This window comes from Boleophthalmus pectinirostris, unplaced genomic scaffold, assembly GCF_026225935.1.
Source record: "Boleophthalmus pectinirostris isolate CB_2022bp ecotype Guang Dong unplaced genomic scaffold, ASM2622593v1 HiC_scaffold_20, whole genome shotgun sequence".
Lineage (NCBI taxonomy): Eukaryota > Metazoa > Chordata > Actinopteri > Gobiiformes > Gobiidae > Boleophthalmus > Boleophthalmus pectinirostris.
The window spans coordinates 20,599,322-20,624,502 of NW_026571153.1; the positions used below are offsets into that span (position 1 = coordinate 20,599,322).

At 37.4% G+C, this 25,181-nt stretch overlaps 2 protein-coding genes across 3 annotated transcripts in view; one reads left to right on the forward strand and one right to left on the reverse strand.

The window, feature by feature from the left end:
* Nucleotides 1-617: 617 nt before the first annotated feature.
* Nucleotides 618-21,058, reverse strand: cckar (cholecystokinin A receptor). The gene is made up of 6 exons (XM_055156499.1): nt 20,932-21,058; nt 15,533-15,784; nt 14,962-14,963; nt 6,380-6,639; nt 3,198-3,325; nt 618-1,240 (listed from the first exon to the last, which is right to left on the reverse strand). The coding sequence occupies exons 1-6, from the start codon at nt 21,056-21,058 to the stop codon at nt 681-683; spliced, it is 1,329 nt and encodes a 442-aa protein (XP_055012474.1). The 3' UTR covers nt 618-680.
* Nucleotides 21,059-21,830: 772 nt separating this feature from the next.
* The window catches only part of tbc1d19 (TBC1 domain family, member 19), a 33,241-nt gene continuing 29,890 nt past the window's right edge, over nt 21,831-25,181 (forward strand). For both annotated transcript variants that reach the window (XM_055156468.1, XM_020937865.2), the window contains exons 1-3: nt 21,831-22,008; nt 22,160-22,232; nt 22,469-22,514. In XM_055156468.1, coding sequence (XP_055012443.1) covers nt 21,913-22,008; nt 22,160-22,232; nt 22,469-22,514 — 215 coding nt within the window. In that variant the 5' untranslated portion in view covers nt 21,831-21,912. The remainder of the gene's footprint in view (nt 22,009-22,159; nt 22,233-22,468; nt 22,515-25,181) is intronic.

Genomic DNA, 25,181 nt, shown 5'->3' on the forward strand with positions numbered 1-25,181 from the left:
ACGGTAACGGGATTGTGATAATAGTAATAACAAGAGAGAAAGTCAACATTAAAATTAAAATAAAGTTCCAATATAAAAGGTTTAACAAATTACAAAACAAAATTCTGATTTGCATTACTTTAAAAAAAAAAAGTCTTACTGATTTGGCTATCTGAAGTGCTAAACAGCTGACAAAGTTAAATTAGACTTTTTGAACATTCATTTTGTAGCCACGTGTAGCTGCTAACATGAAACACATCCTGCTTTTGTAATCCCTTTAAAGGCACATTGTGTAACTTTTCTGGTGGAAGGCCTGTCAAATTATTTTTTCCGTCGAGATGTTACTGCTTTGTCTAGAATGTTTCACCTTTCTATCATCACGGAAACCAAATCAGACCAAGTTACAGGTCAGATCTGTGGAGAGTCAACCACAATCTGAGTCAGAATTTTTGGTTTTCTAGGTCAATTTAACAAGTGTTTAATGTCATACTGTGGAACATTCTAGGTGAAGGAATGCCATATCCATAGAAAGAAGTAGGTGACAGATCCCCCCAAAAAAGTTACATAGTGCGCTTTTAAGTAAATACCAAAGTTTGTACTTTTTTTTGTCTTGAGATACCTGTCCTTCACAAGACCTGTACAATCTTACGTGTACACCACTCACTTAAAAGTCATTCGATGTATGAATAAAATACTTCAATTTAAGTCATCTCATTCCAGGTTGACGTTCGGACTCCTGTGTATGTAAACTTCGTGACGGCCCCACTTGGCGGCGTATGACCATTTTGCTCCGCTTTTGCCCGTATCGCCCCCTCTCCTCTAACTGTCCCGGCGGACCTCCCCAGAGATCCGTTTTGTTTCTGGGCGCAGCAGCTAAAGGTGGAGAGCATGCCCTGACGAAACCTCTTGTTCATGAAGCAGTAGATGATGGGGTTGACGCAGGCCGAGGTGTAGGACAGAAGGTGGATGAAGGAGATGGGGGCTCCTGTCAGCTGGTAGGCCGAGCGGCGATCGAAAGCTTGCCAGGCGTTGACCACAAACACGGGGGTCCAGCAGACGAAGAACAAGAAGACGATGACCAAAAGCATTCGGATGACTCGTTTCTTGGCCATGAGGTTGGCCGTGGGGCTTGTACTACAGACTCTGCCCACCACAGGCTTGGAGCTAGAAAAATGTGAGAAGCTCTTTTTCTTGCCTGAGGGCTGGAGGTAGCAGCCGTCACTGTCTCCTGGTTTGATGCTGCCAGTGCTGGACTGGCGATCTGTGTGTGAGGAGGAGAGGGGGAAATGATAAGTTTTGACTTCTTCAGGCTACATCTGTGATTCCTTTGTTAGACATGAAGAAAAGTCTGTATATGAACAAAATAAGTTATGTTGGCAAGTTCAGCTAAAATTATGATTGATTTGATTCTGTTTTTTTCGGTGTCGCCAATTCCTCTGTGTGTTAGTGTTTTACTGTTGTCCCCTTGTGTGTGCCTGGAAGTGTGTTTTCTTTCATTTACACATGTTTGAGTAATATGCTCTGTGCCACCTTGTGATGTCATGAAGTAGTTTTTCCGTTACCTTTTGCCTTTAGTTCAGTAGAGATTGGCAATTCCAGGGCTGAAATCATCCAATTGATTTCTAATGAAAATGTATGCAGTTTAAAAACATAGTGGAGCACTTCATGGATTCTAACATCACAAGGTGGAAATGATTTTTTTTTTATTTGAGAGAAGTTTAGTAATTTTTGTGGAATTGTGGAGAGTGTGGAGAGGGTTGAATGGCCTCCTTTCATGTCACTTTTCAGAATGAGCTCTTCAGTTGTGAGGCTGTAGCTGTCAGCCTGATGTGAGGGGTATGAACTTAAGCAGCACTATTGGAATTCCCCTCAAGGAAACGAACCACTTAAATGCAAATTATGTTTGTTGGCTTTACATAACTATTACCTATATAGTTTTTATATTCTGCACAAGAAACTCAAAGTAGACCTCTTAAAGAAAAGCGACTTTTTGGAGCTCTCTACCATTTTATAAAGTTGTTTCCCCATCAAAAACATGAAAGTGTTGAAGTGGTTTTATCTGTTATCAGTGCATGTTTGAGTAATCTTGCCCACACCTCCAGCATGGCCATTTTTCATGAGTGCACCAAAACAGGGTACAAAATGCTAAAATACTACTCTAACTTTACAAACAATGTGTAATGCAATGTGCAGCAGTAGTTTCAAAGCAGAATACTCGCTGGTTGTGTTGTGTTAGCATCATGCAAAAATGTGAACAAACCACATGATAAGAATATGTTTCTATTTTTCGACTGAGACTTAACTAACAAGTTATCATTATCTGATTTCTGGAGTTGAGTTGGCTTTTGAGCACAGCAATTTTTAAAACTTTTTGTTTTATCATGGAATTTTAACAAACTAAGAAGTGTAGTATGTGCAGTTCAAGGACACAAATTAGGAACTGTTGGATTGTGTGAAATGAGCTGTTTGTTTGTCTTGTATCCATGGGGACCCTGCAAGGAGCTAGCTAAGGACATTTCAGATGCTACAGGCTTTTTCTCCATATGTGGCAGCAAATGTGGCACAAGACCTTCAGAGGAAATACTTTGAGGAAATGGACCATTTCATTGCCAACTGAAACAACAGAGTGAAGTAAGAGTGAAGACTTTCCTGCTGTGTTCACCTGGACAGTGCTGTGATGCTTCAAGTTACAGAGGAGGGACATTTTAGCTCTTAGACAGGATCTACAGACCCTACCTGACCAGTCCTGCTGTTAAACTGCACTGAGACCTTTGACTGAAACACAAAGGCAACTGAGACGCACAGTGGAAATGTTGCTGCAGCAAAACCTGAATTTCCCTCGAGATCAATAAAGTATCTCTCTCTCTCTCAATATTGTTTCCATGTCATAATTAGTTGTAACTCATGTCTGTCTGTGTTAAACTCACTACTGGCAAACTTCAGGCGCAGGTTTGGTCTGAACTTGATCTCTCTTCACAAAAGACCTACACTATACACTAGACTATTAAGCAGTCATAACAATAACACTGTACTATGAGCTACTAGAGATTTTCTTCAGTAACAATACACCGAATGATCTAATCCCTTCCCATGCTGTTTTCCCCCATGTGAAAACCATATGTTCCTCTAAACAGATGCTATTTGGCCATAGGAAACACTATGTAGGTCATGCACTCATTTTGTAGCGAAGCTGTTATGAGTGCGTTTCATTTTCATACCCCGACTGGCCTTCCTGCTCGACAGCTCGAACTTGATTCCCCTGTAGAGCTCCATGGAGATAAGGCCGTATGCAGTCATCATCACTATGCCCGGGAAGAGGAAGAGGATGAGTAGCAGAGACACATACCTGCAGGGGACATAGTCATAAAATGGACAAGTCAGAATCACAATGCATTTATTCATTTCATTTTCATTTTTTTCCATGTTTTTATTTATTTCGAGCAGAGAAATGAAGACAAGACATGCACATGAATCAGTACGCTTAAAGGTGCATTGTGTACTTTTCAACTTTTCTGGTGGAGGCTTCGTCAGATTCTTTTCTCCATGCTCCCAGTCAATATACATTTTTCTTTGTATTTTTGAGTTATAAAACCACTTATAATATATAATTACATATATTGAATATATGTAAATGACAGCTACATTCTTACTATGGAACATTCCAGGCAGAGCAATGAATATCCAAGCAGGTGACGGACCCCCAACCAAAAAGTTACACAGTGCACCTTTAATTTACCTTTCATTTTTTTCTTATTTGAGCTCAAAAAAGGAGTGGGAAGAAGAAAACCTATTAAATCCCACCCCTGGTTTTCCTCAATTCTCAAATCCCACTGATAGCTATTCACAATTCTGAATAAAAATAATGAATAAGACATTTTTAGATTGTCAAACTCGGTTTTGTTTTGGTGATGGCGCAGCATAAAACAACAATAATGACAGCAAAATATCAAAATTGAGTCCTTGAGACCTGGGGTAGTCTAAGTTTATTTCCAGATTTAGTCCCAATTTTGATATGTTTTTGATGATGTGTTTATACTTCTATTTTGGGCCCAGTTTTCAGACATTTTCAGATTGTCATTGGGACCTAAATTCACAAACTAGGAATGTGTTTTGTTGATATGGTGCAGCATGAAACAATAATAATAATGATAGTAAAATATAAGCATAGAAATAAGTCCTTGAGAACTAACATTGATTTGAGTTTGGTCCAGTTGTAGCCTTGGTTTAGACCTGGTGGAGTCCAGGTTTATTTCCAGGTTTAGTCATTATTCTGATGAGGTGATTGACGAGTGAATGCAACAGGTCTGATTTAATAATCTCTGGTAATGTGAGCACAAATCCTGCAATGGTCATTCAGGGGCCGGACAGTCCTTAATAGGGGGTTATTAAAGGGTCTATATTACGCACATTTGACTCTTGTGAGCTTTAATCCATGTTATAATGTTGTTACCTCCTCAAAAACATACTCTGAATTGTGTTTTTGTTTCATTGACACATGTTTGATTAACCCGTTATTATTCGTTTTCCCACATCTCCAAAACTGGAAAAGCTCTGTTCTGTCTTGTGATGTCATGAAGTGGTATTTTTCAAATTAACAGCACATTTTACCTTTTGTTTGTAGAAATTGGCAATTCAAAGGCTGAAAATGTGGAAGGTGTGTGCACACAGTAGAGCACTTCTTGTGTTACTACAGGACATCACAATGTGTACTAGTGTTTTCTATTTGAGAGAAGAACTCAGCCTAGATATGCAGGATTTGTGTGTTAAACATGTATGAATAAAACAAAACACTACTCCAGGTATGTTTTTGATGAGGAAACAATAACATAGATGCTATTTTCTGCATAATAAACAGTCACATCTACCTTCAAGACACTCAACACACTTTTACATCAAGGAACCACTCACCCATTCATACACCTTTCTCTGTAGAAACTGGGGGCAAGTTGGGTTAAGTGACTTGCCCAAGGACAAAACTGCAGTATTTATATGTGCGAGATAGAATCCTTGAACGCCTACTCCACATCCACAAAACCGACTGAGCCCTTCGATGCAACCTCAGTGTATGGAGTAGATCTAGTGTACTCCCATTTACAGTAAAAGTGTTCATTTATATGTCCTATATTATCTGGTGAGCTGAAAGCCAGGTTATAATGGTGTTACCTCAAAACATACCCAAAGTTGTGTTTTGTTTCATTCACACATGTTTAACTAATCCGTTATTGTTAGTCTGTCTACTAGCCTGATTCATCAGACGGTTTCACTCCGTAGAAACCATCGTCTTTCCCCTTGATAAAATTCACCAAACATTCTCTTTGTTCCAGCTTTAAATCCTCGATCTCGGGAATCGTTGCCAACACAGAATGTTTGGCTTCATCTACATCCATCTCGACCGCTTTGATTACTGTTGTGCTGTACCACAGAAGGGACCCAGACAGGTGCTTGAGTTTGACGTCATCACTTCACAGCTCTGCGCTGATTGGACGGTGCGTGGTTTACAACTTCCAGGGTTCTTTCAAACTGTCTAGTGTATTCTGATTCCTGGCCTAGTCGCTGGAGAGAAATTTATTTGAATGGACTAGGGGGCGCCAACCTGGCTATCTGCCTATATCTTTGGAACTCAAAATGTTCTGTTCCATTTTGTGATGCCATGCAGTAGTTTTCACGTTAACAGCTACTTTTTAGTATTAGTTCAGTAACAATGGACATTTCCAGGTTTGTAATCATCCAAATGATTCTAGTGAAGGTGTATGAAGTATAAATACACAGTGTATTACCATATGACATCACAAGGTGGAAGAGTGTTTTCTGTTTGAGAGAAGAGCTCAGCCTAAATATAGCAGGATTTGTGTGTTAAACATGTGTGAAGGAAACAAAACACAACTCCAGGTATGGATGTGAAGAGGAAACAACATTATAACATAGATCAGAAAATAGCATAATACGGACCCTCTAAACTCCATAGACCTTTAGCAGAGACATTTCAATAATTTCAGCCCTGGAATCAAACTAATAATAAAGTATTACTCAAACATGTGTGAAAAACAAAACAAAACACAGCTCCAGGTATGTTTTTGTCAAGGTAACAACATTATAACACAAGAGATGATTGTGCGTAATACAGGACCTCTGAAGTTGCACTTTGTAACTTTCTGGTTTGGGGTCTGTCACCTGCTTGTTTCTATGGCTATGTCATTGCTCTGACTGGAATGTTCCACAGTATGACATTAAAAAGCTCCACTTTACATTTATTCAATTACAGGTAGTTTTATAGCTCAAAAATACCTAGAAAAACAGACATTCTGACTGTGAGTGGGGTTTGATGGACTATCCACCAGAAAAGTTACACAATGCACCTTTAAGGAACTCTCTCAAAATTTCTTGTTACAGATTCTCTCACCATGACTGCTGGGTGATATCATTGGGCCAGACCAGACGACACATGTGCCCAGTGCTGTTGTTGAGGCGGGTGAAGGGCTTGAGCGTGCTGGAGATGGGGTACGGTAACATCAGGAGGAAAGACGCTACCCAGGTCGCCGTGATGACCTTGGCAGCATGGGATTTGGTCTGCCACGTCCGAGAGGTGAGAGGGTTGCAAATGGCACTATATCTCTCCAGGGAGATAGCCACCAGGTTGAATGTGGACACGCTAACAGACACCTGTGAAATGAGGTGAGATACAAATATGTTAGCAACACTGTCACGGGCTTTTGGAGCTTTCTTTGTCCTACGTGCACCTGGGCATTTTTATTATTACCAGTGCAGAGGAATGAACAGCTATGAGATTTATATATGTGTATGTTTGGCCTTATTATGAGACTAGAATAAGCACATAAAGAATAGTAAGGTGACTCAATAAATCACTACATGAATAAATAGTTTAATCTGCCAGCCCAGAAAATCAAATAGTAACCAAAAATGTTGAAATGTTGAGTGTTAAAGGTGCATTGTGTAACATCTTTCTCCATGAAGATGTTAATGCTTTGTCTGGAATGTTTCACAGTATGATATTAAACCTTTGTATCTTCACAGAGACCAAACCAGACCAAGTTACAGAAGTCAGAATGTGGGTTTTTCTAGATTTTTCGAGCTATAAAATCACTTGTAATTTAATAAATGTAAGGTAGGGCTGTTTAATGTCATATGTTGGAACATTCCAGGCAGAGCAATGACATATTCATAGAAAGAAGCATGTGACAGACCCCCAACCAAAAAGTTACATAGTGCACCTTTGACAAAACATTCAGGTCTGGTGAAAATGTTGTTAATATCTTTGTAGCACCATCTATGGGCAGAAAAAAATTGTTTCTCACATTCCATTAACTGCCACACACATTATCCATCCCATACTGAACAAAAAAGTAACTGAGGACATACTTCTATTTGCCATGGCAACATCCAACATTTGTCATAGAAATACATGGGTTTTGGCTACTTGGGAGGAAAAAGGGAAAAAGCTATTGGGAAAAAAAAGTTTGTCATAGCCCATCGAAATTTGGCCCAGATATTCCAAACATCATACTGAAAATCCAATGAGGACATGCCTGTCTTTTCTTTTCCATGGCAACATCCAACATTTGTCATAGAAATACATGTGTTTTGGTTATTTGGGATGAAAAAAAAGTTTTTTTTATATATATTATATGTTTTCTTGTTTAAAAGTTTAAAAACTACTCTCATTTAATGTCATATTGAGAGAAAATCAGCCATTAGTGGCACTGAGGGCAATTGATTGGGGGGCCCTAGGTGGCTGCCTACTGTTACCTAATGGTAGCGCAGCCTCTGCTCCAACCCTGGTGGTGTGACAATGTCAGAAATTGTCTCAGTGGAATGAATGGAGTAGTAACATGTATGTAGAGTTTGTACCAAAAAAGACATAATTTACATAGTCACAAACTGTACAACAGAAAAGCTAACTTCTCAAAAAGGAGTAGGAAGAAGAAAAACTATTATATTAATATTATTAATCAATCCCTATTCATTACAAAATTATACCCTATATAGTCTATATAGTGTTGCATTTGGTATAATGAAATGTTAATTATTCAAGAGACTTAACATGTATTAGCAAAATAACATATAATTAGGGGTGTCAAATTATCGCGTTAATTGCGATTAATTAATTGCAGTCATATTTAGCGCGTTATGTTTTTTAATCGCGTTAATCTCATTTTTAATCTCTAACTTTAGTGTTTCTGTATGCAAGTTGCTTTATTATAAAATCTGTTTTTATGTGTTGTTGGGACAACAGCACACACACACTCACACAAAAAACACATTTATACATTTTTTTATTTCGGTAATTCCACTCATTGCCGGAAACCCACACAAAATGCGCGCAGTAAGAGCGACGTAAACGTCATGTTGGTGGCGTCAGTCGCACAATGGACGAGGACGAAGAGCCAGTAGAACAGAGTCAGCAGTGCACAGGTAAAAACGCATTCGTGTCTTGGAAATTATTCTCCCGACGTGAAATATAAAAGAAAATAACAAATATAATATCGCCTACAACTTAAATGTCGCTGGTGAAAACAACCTGCATAGGCTCATGATGTCTTCACTACTGTCCTATAGTGACCTGCCACATGAGGGGACACGCACACAAACCAACCAAACCAGGTCTAAACCAGGTCTAAACTAGGTCTAAACCAGGACTAAACCAGGTTTAAACCAGGACTAAACCAGGACTAAACCAGAACTAACACCAGGACTAAAACCAGGACTAACCCATTCCAGGACTAAACTAGGACTAAAGTAGGACTAAAGCAGGTCTAAACCAGGACTAAAACAAGGACTAAAACCAGTGATCTCATATATAAAGCATTTCTCTATCAATAATATTTTTCATATGGTTAAGGAAAGACTGGACTTTTTATTGTCTTTAAGTAGACAAAAGTTATTATGTTCAGATTTCCTCGTCTTTGCTACTTTACAGCAAACAGTTTCTTATTCATGGAGACTTGGGCTCAACAGCCAATTTGGAGAGATTTGTTAAACAATAAATGACTTTATAAAGTCACTTTTTTTGTTCTATATCAGTCTTTTGATCTGCCACAATAATGTAATAATGAATTTAAATGAAAATACCTCAAATTGAAGGCTTTTCTCAGCAATTTTTAGGTGAGATTAAAAAGAGATTAATTAGATTAATTAATTACAGATCATAATTAATTAATCTCTCAATTTTTTTAATCGCATGACAGCACTACATATAATATTTTTTTATTAAATTAATGCCTATGTTTACATAAGCTGGTAGTACAAGCTCATTTTCTGAACCTTTGACATGTCTGCATTAGTCTACTACAAGAGCTGTGTTCATCTCAACAAACCGGTCTTTCCTTCCTCATTTGTCCCTTGTGTTTTGTGTAATGCTCCTAATTCTGCAGATGCTCCACTGTTCACATGCACCTTAAACTTGATCTGCCTCCACCACACACTTTGTAACAATAACATCATCATCTATAAATACATTTCAATTATAACAGAGTTCACTCCGTGAGGAACACTGCATAAACACGCAAACACCAAAACGGATGAGCCAATAAGGGCCTTGACAACTTCCTCATCTCAGCCCGCCACAGAGAAAAATTAAACTTGTAACTAGATTTAAAAGAAATATTTAGGATGAAACCGCATCTTTGTTAATTGTAACATATTGCGTAGCTCCAAACAAATATTCGGAGGTTATGAAATGTGATGTAATGCAGAAAATGCACTGATCTGATTAGAGGTGATGAGTGGCTCTCCTAAACCAGGGGTACTGCAGGTCATAAGTACTGATCATTGTCAAAAGAAAGGAAAAGAAAATGTAATATTGTATGTGACTAATCACATTATTTGGAAATAAAGTAACCACTGAAATCTGGTTATTAAGCCTCTGTCTGTGTTTGTGTGATGAATACCCTGGTGGCCAATAGAAAAACCTTTTGAGTAGTTTTCATTTGTTTCAGATATGAATAAATATTAAACTGGCAGTGAGTGTTCATGAAAATACTACTGTTCATTAGATTCTGGATAAATAAGAGCTGAAGAGTGCCTCTGGGTTTCTCAAACTGTGGAACATGTACCACTGGTGGTACGTGAACTCCTTCCGGTGGCACTTGGGCAGCACTTCAGTTTGTGGGTTTGTATAACATAGAGTTCATTTCATTACTTTGCTGTCCTCCTTCAGCTAATTTCATGTTTAGGACTACAGTGGAAATTATATAGTCTATTTTTACACTTGGTTTAACCTTAAATTAGACCTGGTATAGTCCTGTTATAAACCTGGTTTAGATCTGGTGATACTCGGAAAAAAAAAAATATTTTCTTATTTGGTGTAAAAAGTTGGAGAGCTCATGCGTCATGCCTTTTCTCTTTAACTCTCAGGTGACTAAAGTTTATTCTACAACAGGCATCACAAAAAAAGTACAAACAACACAGTCTTAATCTGGTGCAAATATTCCTTTAGCAAAATGGAAGGAGACATTGCCTTATTAACAAGACTCATGCTTGACAGATAAATAGCCTGTATACTGGCTGGTGTGAAACTGGGGTAGATTATATTTATATTCATCTAGTTTTCTATTGGAAATGGCAAAAGCCTGTGGTTAAATGTGGATTCCAATAATGTTTTTCTGAGTAGATTAGCAGGAAGCGAGGAATAGGTGTGGTGGTGGTTAACGGTTTAAAAAACATAAAGTATGTGCTATTTGCTATTTGTCTGTAAACATGGTCTTGAGGTCTTTAGAGCTTCACTATTTGTAACTTCAAATAATGCCGAAGTAAAAAAAAATAAAAATACTAACATAATTTCACGGCCACTGTGCTCAATATTCTCTAATGTGGAGCAGCTTGTTCTCTACTGAAGAGGGAATTACCCCAGTGCAAACAATTAAACAAGAAAACCACAGCCATGTCTGAACATGTTAATTTCAAGTAAACAATCTGACTTAACGAACTGGTAATAATTTACGGATTTAAAAACTGCACGGAGCTCCTGCCTGACATCACAGTGACTGGAGATCTCCAACAGAGTTTATGGGGAGGCCCAGAGGCAAAGGACTTTTTACACAGTACTGATATAATATGAATATGCATAATATGTATCAGAGATGTTTTTGCAGAGTTGGTTAATTTTTATTTTAATTTTGCTTAAAGTGATACATTGACTCAATTCAGAATATAAATAAATACTACAGTCGGTTGTTGAGTGATGGTAAGGTATCTGAAATATATCTAAATCTGACATAATTCAAAACAACCTTATGAACATTATTCATGTTCAAATGCAGTGTCATTACCAAACTATGTATGGGCAGACAGGCTTCATCTCACAGACCAGGAGCCCAGGAGGGATCATGCTCTCCTTCCTCTCAAACAAAGAAGAAGGAGAAAGAGGAGGAAGATAGAAGAGAGACAGAGAGGAGGGACAGAGCCTGTTGGCTCGCTCTGTCTTGGTAACTGTCATAATGACTCTTGTAATAACAACGGTAAAACCAAATATAGTAGACAAACAAGTTGTGTGGGTGAGTCTTAAAACTATAGAACAAAAGTCTAGAGGTTTAAAACATTTAACACGTGACCAGGACAATACCATTTTAATAACTACATAACTACATAATGATAATATTGAGTGTATAACATGCTCTAATCCATTCCTTCTTCTTTTCAGGTTAATAACTAAATAATCACTTTCCTCACAGAGAAAAGGATGGTGCAGGATCCTAGATGGGAGCTGAAAGTCAGAGTCTATTTGTTGTATTTACAGGGAGACTAAATGTTCACACGGAGACAAAACTGAGCTGTGAAGACAATAGTGTGCTGCTCCAGATTTCCAGAGGAATCTTTAACACCTGTATCCTTTTGGGTAAGCAAATTAACTGAAAGTAAAATATATTTACTATATTATTATTCATTATTATTATTATTATTCATTCGATATTACTTGGCTACACAAAAAGATAACAGAATGATGATTTAAATATTACAAATGGTTTGATCAGAGAATGATGTGAGTGTTTAAAATGCGTAACAACATTCCTTCCACAGATGGGCCACAAGATGAAGAGGAGTATGTCAGGAGTGGTGAATGAGGTGGTTGACAGAAAACATAAGAGCTCATATATGCACAGGTAATTATTTTTCTCCAAAATTAGATTTTAATCATTTTAAAAATTTTGAAATATGTAAATAATAACACCTAATTGGCAACATAAAAACACTGAGATCTCAAATGTGTTTCTTGACACAGCTGAATAACTCTGAGCCAAGGTAATGGTGTTTTAATACATGTTTAGCATAAAATGGTAATGTCTGAACATCTGCTTTGTTAAAACTTCAATTTGATTTGCTTCGGTGACTTTATTTATCCCAGAGGTGTTTCTGAATTGCTCTCAGGGGGTGGAGTGATTGGGCTGAGTTGAACTGAGTGTTAGTTAATTTGGGGAAACAAAGAAGAAGCCAGTCTGCTCAAATGTTTCATTTGGATTTGGGTTTAGAAATATTAAGGTTTATGAATGAGGTACATTCAAATATAACATTACCAGTCACTGTGTTTGAAGAAGACTGTGAAGGACCAAAGGAGACAAAATGGGCACTATTAGTGAACTTGTGTGTTGGCACAATATTCTCAGACACACCTTGAGGTCAGAGGTCAGAGATCATGGGAGTCTACCATGGCCCTTGGAGATCTTCATGACACATGGACTATGAACTGCATATCACATGTCACTGAGACAGCAAGTTGCTCAGTGTGGAGAAAATGGAGATACTTTTTAAAACTATAAGCATGAACTGACTATTAGTCATTGAAATCCATCGCTGAGTATGCTTCCGTTGTTGGTATATATTTTTTTTAAGTAACTTTGATTTAGGTTCAGTTTTGAGATTTCCTGAATTCTTTTTTCTTTTCTTTTCTTTTCTTTTTTTTTCTTTCTTTTTTTGGTGTAAAGGTTTGAGAGGAAAAAATTGTTAGAGAAATTCCTTCTGTGCTGAAGACTCTCAGTGCGCTCGTCAGAGGTATAAAACTCCCTTGTAGCAGCCTTAGATGAATAATAGCTCATAGAGATGAATGTGCCTTTTCCATGTATTTATTTTCCGTGCACATAGTCACTGTAAGAGCTAAAAACATATATCGTGATTAATTTACATCCAAGACAATATAATAAATCATACCCCCCCCCACACCGCATTCAAAATACACAAATCTTTACACTCCCTACAACAGAAGAGTATCCAGAATATCCAGACTGGCCTGCGCTAGCCTGGAATAGACACATTATGACAGTGTCTACAGAGTTCATGTCTCAGGGTGCTGGGTCCAGATGGTAAATAAACTTTTCCTTCATTAGAACTCACGCCTCTTCTCTTTAACTCTCGTTCTACCACAGTTTATTCTACAGTTACATTCTAAACAATTGGTTTAACAGACCATTTGACAAGTTATGTTTGCTGTGCCATTTCAGTGGCATTGCATCCTGTATCTTTTAAGTCTTGACTCTACAACATTGGCGACATTTGAAGCTTAGTTTTTAGAATCAGAGGACCATGGTGACAGTCTGCACTGCTATAAACAAACTTTGGACAGTGTTCTGGCTGTTATTGCGGTCATACTTAATAAAAGTGCTGTGTTAATCTTCCGTAAGGGCCTTTCCTAATTATATGTGCTCCTTAATTTGCCATTTTAATTACAGCCTGCTGCGCCTCTCTCATTTTGAGCCATTTGTATTAGCTTCCACTCTACTTGCTTCATGTGGTCTTTGAGTGAGCCGTGCACCCATATTTCCTCAAACAATTTGTCAGCATGACCTGCTACAAACGTCACAATTGGGACCACAGATAGACAACTACAGTGAGGTGAGCACCAGGCAAAAACGATTCATTAAGTCAACATTTTCCAAATTAGTGTTCTTGTTCTCCACCATTTTATTCCAGGTCAAATCTATTAGACCAGCCTGACATTCTGCTGAAGAGACGAAAATGAAAAGGAAATGAATATTTTGAATGGGTTGGCCCATGATGACTTCAATTACTAGGCCTCAAACAAAAAGTAGAAACCAATTACTGATCCAATGAATGCGGTAAATAGTCTTATCTATTTGGACTGAGATGAAAGGGTCCAAAGATTACCACAAGATCTGAGGGGACTGTTTGATTAACCCACATATGATTACAGTGACCCTCCACTTTCAACACTCTGTCCCACTGAAACAAACTCACTAATGTGTCCAGAGAGGCATTTAAAGGGCCTATATTAGGCTATTTTCTCACCTACATTATAATGTTGTTTTCTCATCACAAACAAACCTGGAGTTGTGTATTGTTTCATTCACACATTTAACACACAAACTCAATACACCTTCACTAGAGTCATTTGGATGATTTCAAGCCTGGAATTACCAATCTCTACTGAACAAAAGGTAAAAGGTAGCTGGTGAAACAAAACACAACTCCAGGTATGTTTTTTGGAGGTAATATTATAACACAAGTGTAAATTATATCTATGGACAAGTAGCAAGCAAGATTAATATTAGTACTATTAGTAGTAAATGGTAAATGTGTTTATATAGTGCTTTTCTACACTCAACCATTCACACTCAGACACTGGGGATGAAGGGGGTTAAGTCTCTTGCCTAAAGACACAACAACAGCATTCATCTGTGGGAGCTGGAATTTCATGTCAACCTGTGGGTCAGTGGATCTGACCACTCAACTAATGATGTTTATGTTGAGAGTGGGATTCGAACTGCCAACCGGATCAGTAGACAAATGCGCCCAAGTAATAGCTGCGATAGTAAGAATATCACAGTCATAGTCACTTCTAACATATTTTGAGCAGGAACTACAAATTAGGCCACTTTTAATTGGAGGAACAAATCCAGGTGCTCTGTTCTGTGCCAGTCTGATGCCACCCTGAGTGGCATCAGCAGATTTATCACAATAAATCAATGATATGACTGGATTTTATAGATGACATTTGAAATTCAAAGTAAACGGTACACCTCATCTCATCATTCAAGAGACAAACTTTTGATCAAATCAAAGATCTCTGTTTTCATCTTCCGAATAGTTTCGCAATTCTTTTGTTCGGTGGACCAAAAAAACCCATTTTGTTCAGACCATCATTTTGTAGAAAAGTTATGCCTCAATATCCTAAAGAGAGTATTAAAAAATATAAAAAGTTTCAGTTTTGAAGAGGTTTTTTGAATTTCTTTTATTTCTTGCATGTCATCCATGCATGAAGCAGTAGTTTTCAAGTTAACAGCTACCTTTTGTTCTGTAAAGATTGGCAATTCCAGGGCTGAAATCATCATCAACAGTGAAGCACTTCCTGTATTGCCACATAACATCACAAAGTGGAACAGAGTGTTTTCTGTTTGAGAGAAGAACTCAGCCTAAATATGAAAGGTTTGTTTGTTAAAAGTGTGACTGAAACAAAACACAACTCACAACAGGTCTCTTTCTGTTGTCAAAACAACATTATAACATACAGTAGATCACACAACAGCATAATACCGGCCCTTTAAAAGCCCCAATAAACCTATGATAGACCAAAAGCATTGTGACTGACCCATGAAGTACATGACGAGCTTGCAGATGCCCGTGCCAAAGATGAAGTCCCTCATGAGGTTGGGGATGAGGGTGAAGGGGATGCAGACCAAGGACACCATCAGGTCGCTGACTGCCAGAGACAGCAGGAAGAGGTTGGTGACAGTCCTCATTCGCCGGTTCCTCACCAGGACAGCGATGATCATGCTGTTCCCCACCACGCTCAGGAGGAAGATCAGGCTGTAGAGCACGATACGCACGGTCTGGTTGATGTCTGCCACAATGAAAAGAAAGAGTTCATTGGTAGAAACAGGATATTCCATTAACAGATTTCTGCAGTTTGGATTATTGGATTGTTAACAGACGTGGGTAGTACATTCAAGACTTTTATTGTCATTGTCATAGAAAACAATTAAATTACGTTTAGAGCATTAAACACTGCATAGTTTTGACATTTTGACATTCAGTGCAGTACATGTATGTCATAAACAGTAACAGTCATAGCTGCAGCATAAAGGGTATCAGTATTAAAGGGCATCACAGAGACATAGTCAGATATGTGCACTGCAACATTGCCAAGATGTGTTCAATGTTATTGTCTTGGTGTTAAATTTTATTTCACTCCATTTGAGATCTGTACTTTCTTCTCCTCTACATTTTTGAACTGGACTAAAAAGTAAATATATATTTTGTTATTATTGTATATATGTAGACTTCCTGAAAAGACTGAAAGGTTTATTTTTTAACACATTTGGGCAGACATTTCTGAGCAAAAAAATAAATAAAACAATACAAAAAATACAAAAAAGTACAAAAAACAGCTAGGAAAATACTTTTACTTTTTACTCATTTTTTCAAACGGTACTTTAATACTTACTTACTTAAATAGATTTTTCATTTGATACTTTTACTTGAGTATATTTTTGCTCCAGGATCTGTACTTTTACTGAAGCTGTTTGGGCTGTGGGTCAGTCTGGTTGTTCTGGCCTGTATAGACCTGTACCTTCTACCTCAGGGCAGCAGGTGGAAAAGGTGATGAACAAAACAAATGTTGAGGACGTACTACGCAGTTACATTTACTCAGTTACATGTACTTGACTAACTTTTTCATCTTGGAGTAGTTTTTGGATTGCATACTTTTACTCCTTTTTGAGTAACATTTTGTACAGTGTAACAGTACTCTTACATGAGTAAAAGTGTTGGTAATTGTCCCCACTGTGAGTAAGCCAACAAGTTTTATAAATCATACATTACTTTCAGACTTATACTTTTACCATTATTCTTACTTGAGCCATTTTCCCAAATACACTCTTGCTTGAGTAATTTCCTGGACTACTACTTTGTACTTCTGCTTGAGTCATATTATTCTGAAGTGACATTATTCTTCGAGTGCAACTTCTGGCTCTTCTTCTCACCCACCTCTAATTGTCTTGTAAACAGTTCAGTCTGGTATGCATAACTCCTCAGACTTATGCATGTTTTGACAAAGAAATTACCCAAAGAGAGAATGTTAAAGATTGAAACTGTTAAAATTCATTGCACTTTGTGTTCCAAATACAACAGTTTTGTACATGTAAACATGCACCAAAAATCAGATCTAATTATTGCGTTATCTGATCTTTTTCTGATACTATCAATGGAAATAATGCTTATAGAGGAGCATCCAAGGAGCAATCAAGAAACAATGTGATAGAAAACATGTTCCTGGCCTGATATTTCAATAGAATTTACATATTTTTTTTAATACAGCTTAAATACACTTTTTCAAAATCACATTTCCCACTGGTGAGCCTTAACAATGTAACAGATGGATTTAACCAGCCATAATAAAGCGTGAACTCTCAAAAGAAAAGAAAATTGAAATTGTGATCTGACTCCAAAAAAATTGTTATATTATTTTGGTGGCTTATCTCCCACTGGTATAGAAAAAAAAGGACAGCAGAGTACATTTTTGGGGTGTGATGCTAACTGTAGGCTCTGCTCTGTCTGAGGCTTTTATTAGACTTTAGTCTGTGCTTTGTTTTAACATAATCTGACCATAAAAACCTGGAATTACAACAGGTGATCTGATTTATGCTGTTAGACAAGTCTTTGTCACATAAAATTACAATCACATGCTAGCTACCATTAACCAATATTTTTTTCAGTTTGTCACTCTCACCATTTATTTGAAAATTAATAACATAACCATGAATACTTGTTTTGACAAAGGCTCATGGAAATGTGCTGTTTAAATCCATTTTGTGTTTTTTTTCTTCAGTTTTCAGATCATCTTCAAACTTTTTTGACAGTGTGCATTTTGTCACCATAGCAACTCCTAAACATTCCACCATTAGACATACATGTAGAACACAACCAGAATGATGTCACCGTAAACTATTAACACAAAGTGTGAACTGCAAGATTCTAATGATTTTTAAAGAGATATTAATCTATATTTTGCAAACAAACTCAAATGCTCCTTGTCATAGTTGTGGGAGAAATTCAGAACCCATTTGATAGGAATGTTGCCAAAGCTTTTGTGTATTTAAATATCTCTCTCTCTATATATCTATGTATGTGCATGTATACGTATGTATATGGGCATGAAATGTAGGTATGTTAATATATGTTAAAAAAGTCTATGTATATGTATATATATGTGTGTATATGTAATATGTACATGTGTGTAGGTATATATGTGTGTGTATGCATGAATGGACACACATGTATATGTAATATGTATATGCATGTGTGAATGTATATGTATGTGTATATATGTATGTGTAGTGTAATGGCAATGTTTTGTTATTGTCTTTGTCATAATTGTATACTTGTATGTCCTAAGGTTTTTTTGTTTTTTTTTGTCTTTTTTTTTGTCTTTGCATGTTGGTAAAAAAAAAAAAAAAAAAAAAAACAAAAGACAAAAAACAAATAAAAACTCTTGAACATTACAGATTTTTGCTGTCACTGAGGAGAGCCAAACTGTTGTTGTACATTGGGTTATCAGGGTCTGGGGAGTAAACATAAATTATAAGGGTCAGACATAGGGTCAAAGTTGATTTGTGGACAACATAAAATACAGGGAAGTTTCTAAGAGCTGCGGATAGCTGAGGAAACTGAATATTGTTTAAAGGTGCACTATGTAACTTTTTGGTTGGGGGTCTGACAACTGCTTGTTTCTCTGGATATGTCATTGCTCTGCCTGGAATGTTCCACAGTATAACATTAAACATCTCTGTTTTACTACATTCAGTTACAGGTGGTTTTATAGCTGGAAAATACCTAGAAAAACAGGCGGTGAGTGGGATTGCTTCTCCACAGATCTGACCTGTAACTTGATCTGGTTTGATCTCCAAGCAGATAGAAAGGTTTAATGCCATACTGTGAAACATTCAAGACAAAGCAATAACATTTCCATAGAGAAAAGCATTTCATGGACCCTCCACCACAAAAGTTACACAATGCACCTTTAATAATCAAAGACAGACACAGGGAGAAGGTTGACTCGTGGACAACATAATCTAGAGGGACGTTTTGAGAGCTGTGGATTGCTGATCATACTGAATATTGGTTAAAGATACACTATTCAATTTTTCTGCAGGAAATCCATTATCTGTAGACATTTCATGATAACCATTGTATCAACTTATTGTTCAATATATAACAAATGGAAGAATACTTTTAGGAGTCAGTATTTATCGAGCGTACATTTTCTTTGCACTACTGGAAATGTATTCATATTATGGTATATTTATTTATATGTGATAAAGTCTGAGCCATAGAAGGTTGAATTAATAACTTCTATGGCTCATTAGAGATGCAAACTAAGTAGTAAAATGTTTTAATTTGCTGTTTATTTATTGCAGCTTATGATTTTTAGCATTATCGTAGATTTAGAATAGCTTTTGTGGTTTAAATCTGCTCTTGGGTTACTGAGTCAGTGGCATAAGATGGTTTCAATATTATTGTTTATCGAATACATTTTTCGAAATTTGTCATCGTGACAGGCCTATCTACTTGTATCCATAGAGATGTTATTGCTTTGTGTAGAATGTTCCACAATAGGAAAACCCATCTATCTCCATGGAGACAGGTATCCGATGCCACCAGGCGAAATTACCGATTAGATTCTTGGACACCATTAATTAAACTAGTTTAAATTAAAACACCAATAATCAAATGAATGCAAGATAGATACATTCAATGACACACTGTGGAACATTCCAGGCAGAACAATAACATCTCAATGACGACAAACAGGAGGCAGACCCTACATCAGAAATGTTACATTTACCTTTTAATTGATAAAATAGCACTGACACAGCATGTTATCTTACTTACTCTCTCTTACACTGGACAACATTAACAACTGTTCAATAAACAAAGAAGGGATAACTATACAAGCATCACCGTAATAAAGCAAGAAACATTTGTATGAATAAAATATGAAGACTTATAGGTCTACTTTTTTATAGTTATTACAAAATGTTGTCATTTCAAAGTTCGCCCACTGAAGTTACCTAAATTATATTTAAAATTTTACACCTGGCTTAATATCTCTCTATACATAAGAAACAGATGCATGCGAGGGCTTATAGTGATCTCATTACAAATGCATTTACAGGACATGGTGCGCTCTGCTGTCAACCCCACTTTAACAGTCTGGCAAGAAGAGTGGGTTGTGTCAATAATGTCAAATGTTATGATAATTTTATTATTTTTATTCAACAAATACAAACCACTGCCACCTGCTTTAATGATAATTGTTCTTACTTAGAGTTTATGAAACCATTCTTCAACATTCTTTGAAGCATTTATTTTAGGAAATTAATAATGTGTTGGGGCCTGGATAATATTTCTTGTCAGGAGAATATTACAAACTTAATTTAAAAAAAAAAAAAAAAAAAAAAAAAAAAAAAAAAAGGGTTACTTTCAAGAGAGAAAATGAATAAAAGTGATAAATGAATCTTGCTGACGTGTGTGTGTGTGGCTGCCTATAGCTGCATATAGAAATGTTTGCATCTGAATACATACCCTGCAGTTATTGTTAGATATTATAGCTATGATGAAGTGGTCTTAGCGCTATAAATGTAAACATGACTCAGAAGGCTCTTGCATGTGCCATGACCACAATGCCTCTCTCTCCTTCACTATAAAATATGTTTAAAACAAATGTTTACATATTTCTGTGCCACTCTGTAATGTACAGTGTTGACGTTATTAATTTTGTAAGTTGTATAACAGCGCGGTGCCCTTGTATCAGTAGTCTACTACAAGACACACAGAAGACCACAACAGCAGGCATATGCGTAATGCGCGCTGGCGCAAACATGCCCAAAGCACAATTGTCTTTTGGAACAAATTAGGCTCAAAGGAATGAACCTCGGAATTACGAAGGAAAATACAGATATTCTCGAACATAGACCAAAACTTGTTTACCTTTAGGTTCGGGTGAAGGGACTTCATCGCTCTCACAATCTGAAATATTCTTAATTCCCAAATTACACAAAATCTTATTCAGATCAGTAGAATTGACGAGCATGTCGTGGATTGTAAACGTCTCCATTGCGCGTCCTCTTCTTGCAGCAACATGTAAAACCAGGTAGACTGAGTTAAAAATCCGTCACATGCTACAAACCAAATCAACACAAAGTGAGTCTTATTTCACGACTTAAGAAAAGGAACTTGAATCATAATGCAATGACTTAAATTTGTGCGTCAGGTTGTCCGCGCGCTCCTCGTGTGGCGTGCGTCCTGGCTCTATAGTGTCTGACAGCATGTGGAAGAGGCGCACTTTCGAGCGCGCAGCCCGCCTTCAGGCTCAGCACGAGTCAGCATCTGCCTGTCTTCATTAAAAAAAAAACAAAAAAAAAAAAAAAACAATACACCCTAACAGTCTAGGCCTATATAATTATGTGATTTAGCCTAATCTTAAAAGAACAAAAATGACAGATATGACGCTTATATAAATGCACGCGTTTTGGCTGCTGTTGTATTTGAACTTTGTGTGATTTGATGTGACTCTTCCTCTATCACCGTTCACGTGGAAAAGATCTTGAGTGACTCCCTGGTATATCTTAACCAACTACAGATCTCAATGAAACATAGTCTAGTGAACTATGTTTTTGTTTATGTCGGCATGGGAGAGTGGTTTATTTTCATAAATTAATAGACCATACAGCCTACCCCCAATAAACAAACCCCCCCCCCCCCCACCCCCCACCTACCCTATGTAATTGTATAACTTGTAGAAACCAGAGCGGAACCAATGTGTCCAAGGAACCAATGTTCAGTATTGTTCCCTCTGAACCCGTTGCTATGTAACTTGTGCAGGGGGTTGCTGTTGCTGCTTCGCTGGATGTTGCACCATCATTAAACGTCCTGTAAAACAAAAATAAAGGAGCACTGATACCACAAATAATGAACGAGGGTACCGAGTTATCGCTGGCAATTGCCCAAATCGTGCAACGCCTGAAAGGAAGCCATTTACACTCGCAAATAGAGCGACAAGCCAAAGTAAGTAGCGTTAGCATGTGGCTAAGATGCGGAGGAGCAGAGCAGGTGCCTGTCAATCACAGTGCTGCTGCGTCCCGCCTGGAGAATAATATTCTGCAAGATGAGTGAATGCATGACATGTTTTAACTGATTCTTTTCTGAAATTTAATAGGAATGTTTACACCAACCTGAGATAAAACTGGGATCCCTTAAAGAAGATGTACGGAATTTCCTCAAAACATCAGGTGGGGGTAATACTGTAATATTCACAATTAGAGTTTTTGCCAAAAACTCCAGACATTTTGTTCCATAAGGCTGTGAATTACATAAGCGTCCTAAATGCTGAGAATTCTGATAATGTTGTGCATACAACATTACTATAGTGTCTCCTTTTTGATTGTCACCCCTTGTCATCTTACAAACCTTTTAATGTCATTTAAAAATATATATTGTTAACCATTTCACTCATTTTCTCTTACAGGCTGGGAAAGAAGGCTTCAGAATGCAGTGTACAGGGAGCTACATGTGTAAGCTACACCAACATGCACTTCATATTTATGTTGCATTTAAAAACAAGTTTAGTAGAATACAGTTTTGAATACAGGAGGGATGTATGGAGCTCAACAATCCCATCCACTTCGAAGTCTGCTCTGGTTTTGGAAGTAAAATTTCCTTTCCGAAAACATTTCGAAATATTCAAATATCAAGAGTTCAAAGACATCGTGGAGGCTAAACAGCTACATGCTAAATAATATCTATAACACAGTTGTTTTCACTCAAAAATTTTAAATGCAAGATTTAAATTTGTGTTTTATAAAGTTTCAGAAACAGATTTTAAATCAAATTATAGGTCTTGTGCTCAGTAATCACCACATAGCTAATTAGCTCTGAGTGAACTTCAAAACTTTTAATTGTTTTTGGAAAGTCTATGGGATAAATTAATGGGGTCTCTTTTCTAGCTTATAAATTATTTCTAAACATAACATAGTTTCCCAGTGTTCAAAAACTGCTACTGAAAAGTATCCATCATGTACTAACTGAGTTGCTGCTGAAGTGACACTGCGTCAATTTATTTTTCATCACACTTTCCTTGTCAAACAAGTTTACCCTAAAACGGCATTTAAATATGTTCTTTACTGTTCCTATAGAGCAGGGGTGTCAAACTCATTTTGGTCTGAGGTAGAGCCCGACCGATATATCGGCTGGCCGATATTATCGGCCAATATGGGCACCTGGAGACATATCGGCTATCGGCCGATATGCTTGCTGATATGGGCCGATATTTCACGTGGGCATGTTATACCTCCTTATAAAGTTTAGACTCTCTACATTATGTTCATTTAATCCAATTTACAGACAGATAAATGTCCTATAATGTGGCTCCGCATCAGTATTTATCTACGGTGTAATTTGTCTGTGTCTGTGTCCGTACTGTCCCTGAACACACCACCAGAGTGACGTCACTTCACTCACGTGTGTTTGTTTACACCCGCAGCGGTGCGCAACACTGAGATTAGATTCTTTTTCGGACAATCGGTTTGAGTCTGGATTAAAAGGACATTTATTAGTGCAGACTTGTGATGTGAGGAGGAGCCTGTGTGAGCGGTGAGTGTTGGAAATACATCGACTTTGAAGCTAGTTTAGGTTTTGTTAGCGATTAGCTGCTGTAGCTCCCACACATAAACAGGCTGTTTTCTATTGGTCTATTGTAAAGTGACTACATTGGTCGTATATTTGTTACTGGACAAGCATTGATATGTAAATGAGCTGTGAATAGACGTGTGAATGATCCACATTTATGCATATAATTAATTACCGCGGTGCGCATGTTTTTATGGCTAAAGGCTTATAGCGATAGTTTACTAGCTTGGAGTTATGGGTCGGTCGCGATCGAAGCGGCTCTTAGTGCCGACTCTTTGAAGTGAACAACAGGAGCCTGCTTCTTATTGGGAGCCGTGTTTTCTCTTTTTCTCACTTTTTCTCTTCATGCCGCATGTAGACCCATAGTTTGACAGCAGCAGCGGCTGAAAACGAAACTTTCAGAAATCTGCGTGTGCATAGGATAAAAAAAGTGCATATTTGGCTGCAGTTCAGCATAAAATGAATAAACCAGGACTAAACTTGGGCTTAAGTGAAGGAGAGAGATAGAAACCGAGTCCCGACACTCAGTCCTGGTTCAGTTCTGGTTTAGTCCTGCTTGCAACAAAACCATCTCAGGAGTCGCTTGGGAGCCGAAAGAGCCAGTTGCTTTAGTGAGCCGAGCCGGTTTTCCAAAAAAAATCAAAAAACCAAAAAACTGGAATACCCATCACTAGCAGTGACAGTAACAGTAGCTAGAATGTGATGCAAAAATGCCATTAGGCCAATCTACTGTCTGTAAATATGATGTAAAGAGTCAAAATAACAATAAATGTTGCCTAAATAAACCCAATTTAGAATCCACTAGAGCCAAACCTAAGTTTTTTAATCAATTCAAGATTTACAGTGAATTTTTACATCACAAAATATATCGGCGATTATATCGGCTATCGGCAGCGCCAACTCCCATTATATCGGTTTCATATCGGTCACAACAAAATCCATATCGGTCGGGCTCTAGTCTGAGGGACCTACTTTGATCCCAAAGGGGCCGGATCAGAAAACTCATGTAATATAAACCCCAAAAATAACAATAAGTTCAAATATTTGTGCAGAGAAATACAAATCTATTACAAAAAACTTTTTAAATTGATGAATTCTTTCTTTTACAAAATATTATAATATTATGAACAACCTGAAACTTTAAGAAAAATACAATTTCAACACAATATTTTAACATGAACTTGTTTAACATTAACTTGTATAAATAGGATTAAGTAAATTTTTCTTGGAAAATCCTGCACTCGGTGTCCACTTTTCGCATTTTTGACATTTTGCTGATGAGGGTGTCATGGTCAACAGTCAAAACGATCGTCCTTTAAGAGCATTTGGAAAGAGGCAAGTCTTCATTTGTGCTGCTCTGGTGGGAGGGGCCACACACAGAGATGCTGGAAACACTGCTATGATAAGCACCACAGAAAATGAACAATATTTTAATAAAAAATAGAATTAAAATATTTTAGTAGAAAATCAGCCGAGGGCCAGATTAAAGGCCTTGGAGGGCCGGATCTGGCCCCCGGGCCGCATGTTTGACACCTGTGCTATAGAGGGTAGCT

What these genes read in the sequence shown, in the direction of transcription:
- cckar (XM_055156499.1), bottom strand. Translation starts at nt 21,058, where the DNA reads ATGGAGACGTTTACAATCCACGACATGCTCGTCAATTCTACTGATCTG. An exon ending in CCCTTCACCCGAACCTAAAG is followed by an intron (nt 15,785 to 20,931) that starts GTAAACAAGTTT and finishes TCATTGTGGCAG; the next exon opens with ACATCAACCAGACCGTGCGT. An exon ending in GATATCACCCAGCAGTCATG is followed by an intron (nt 3,326 to 6,379) that starts GTGAGAGAATCT and finishes TGTCCCCTGCAG; the next exon opens with GTATGTGTCTCTGCTACTCA.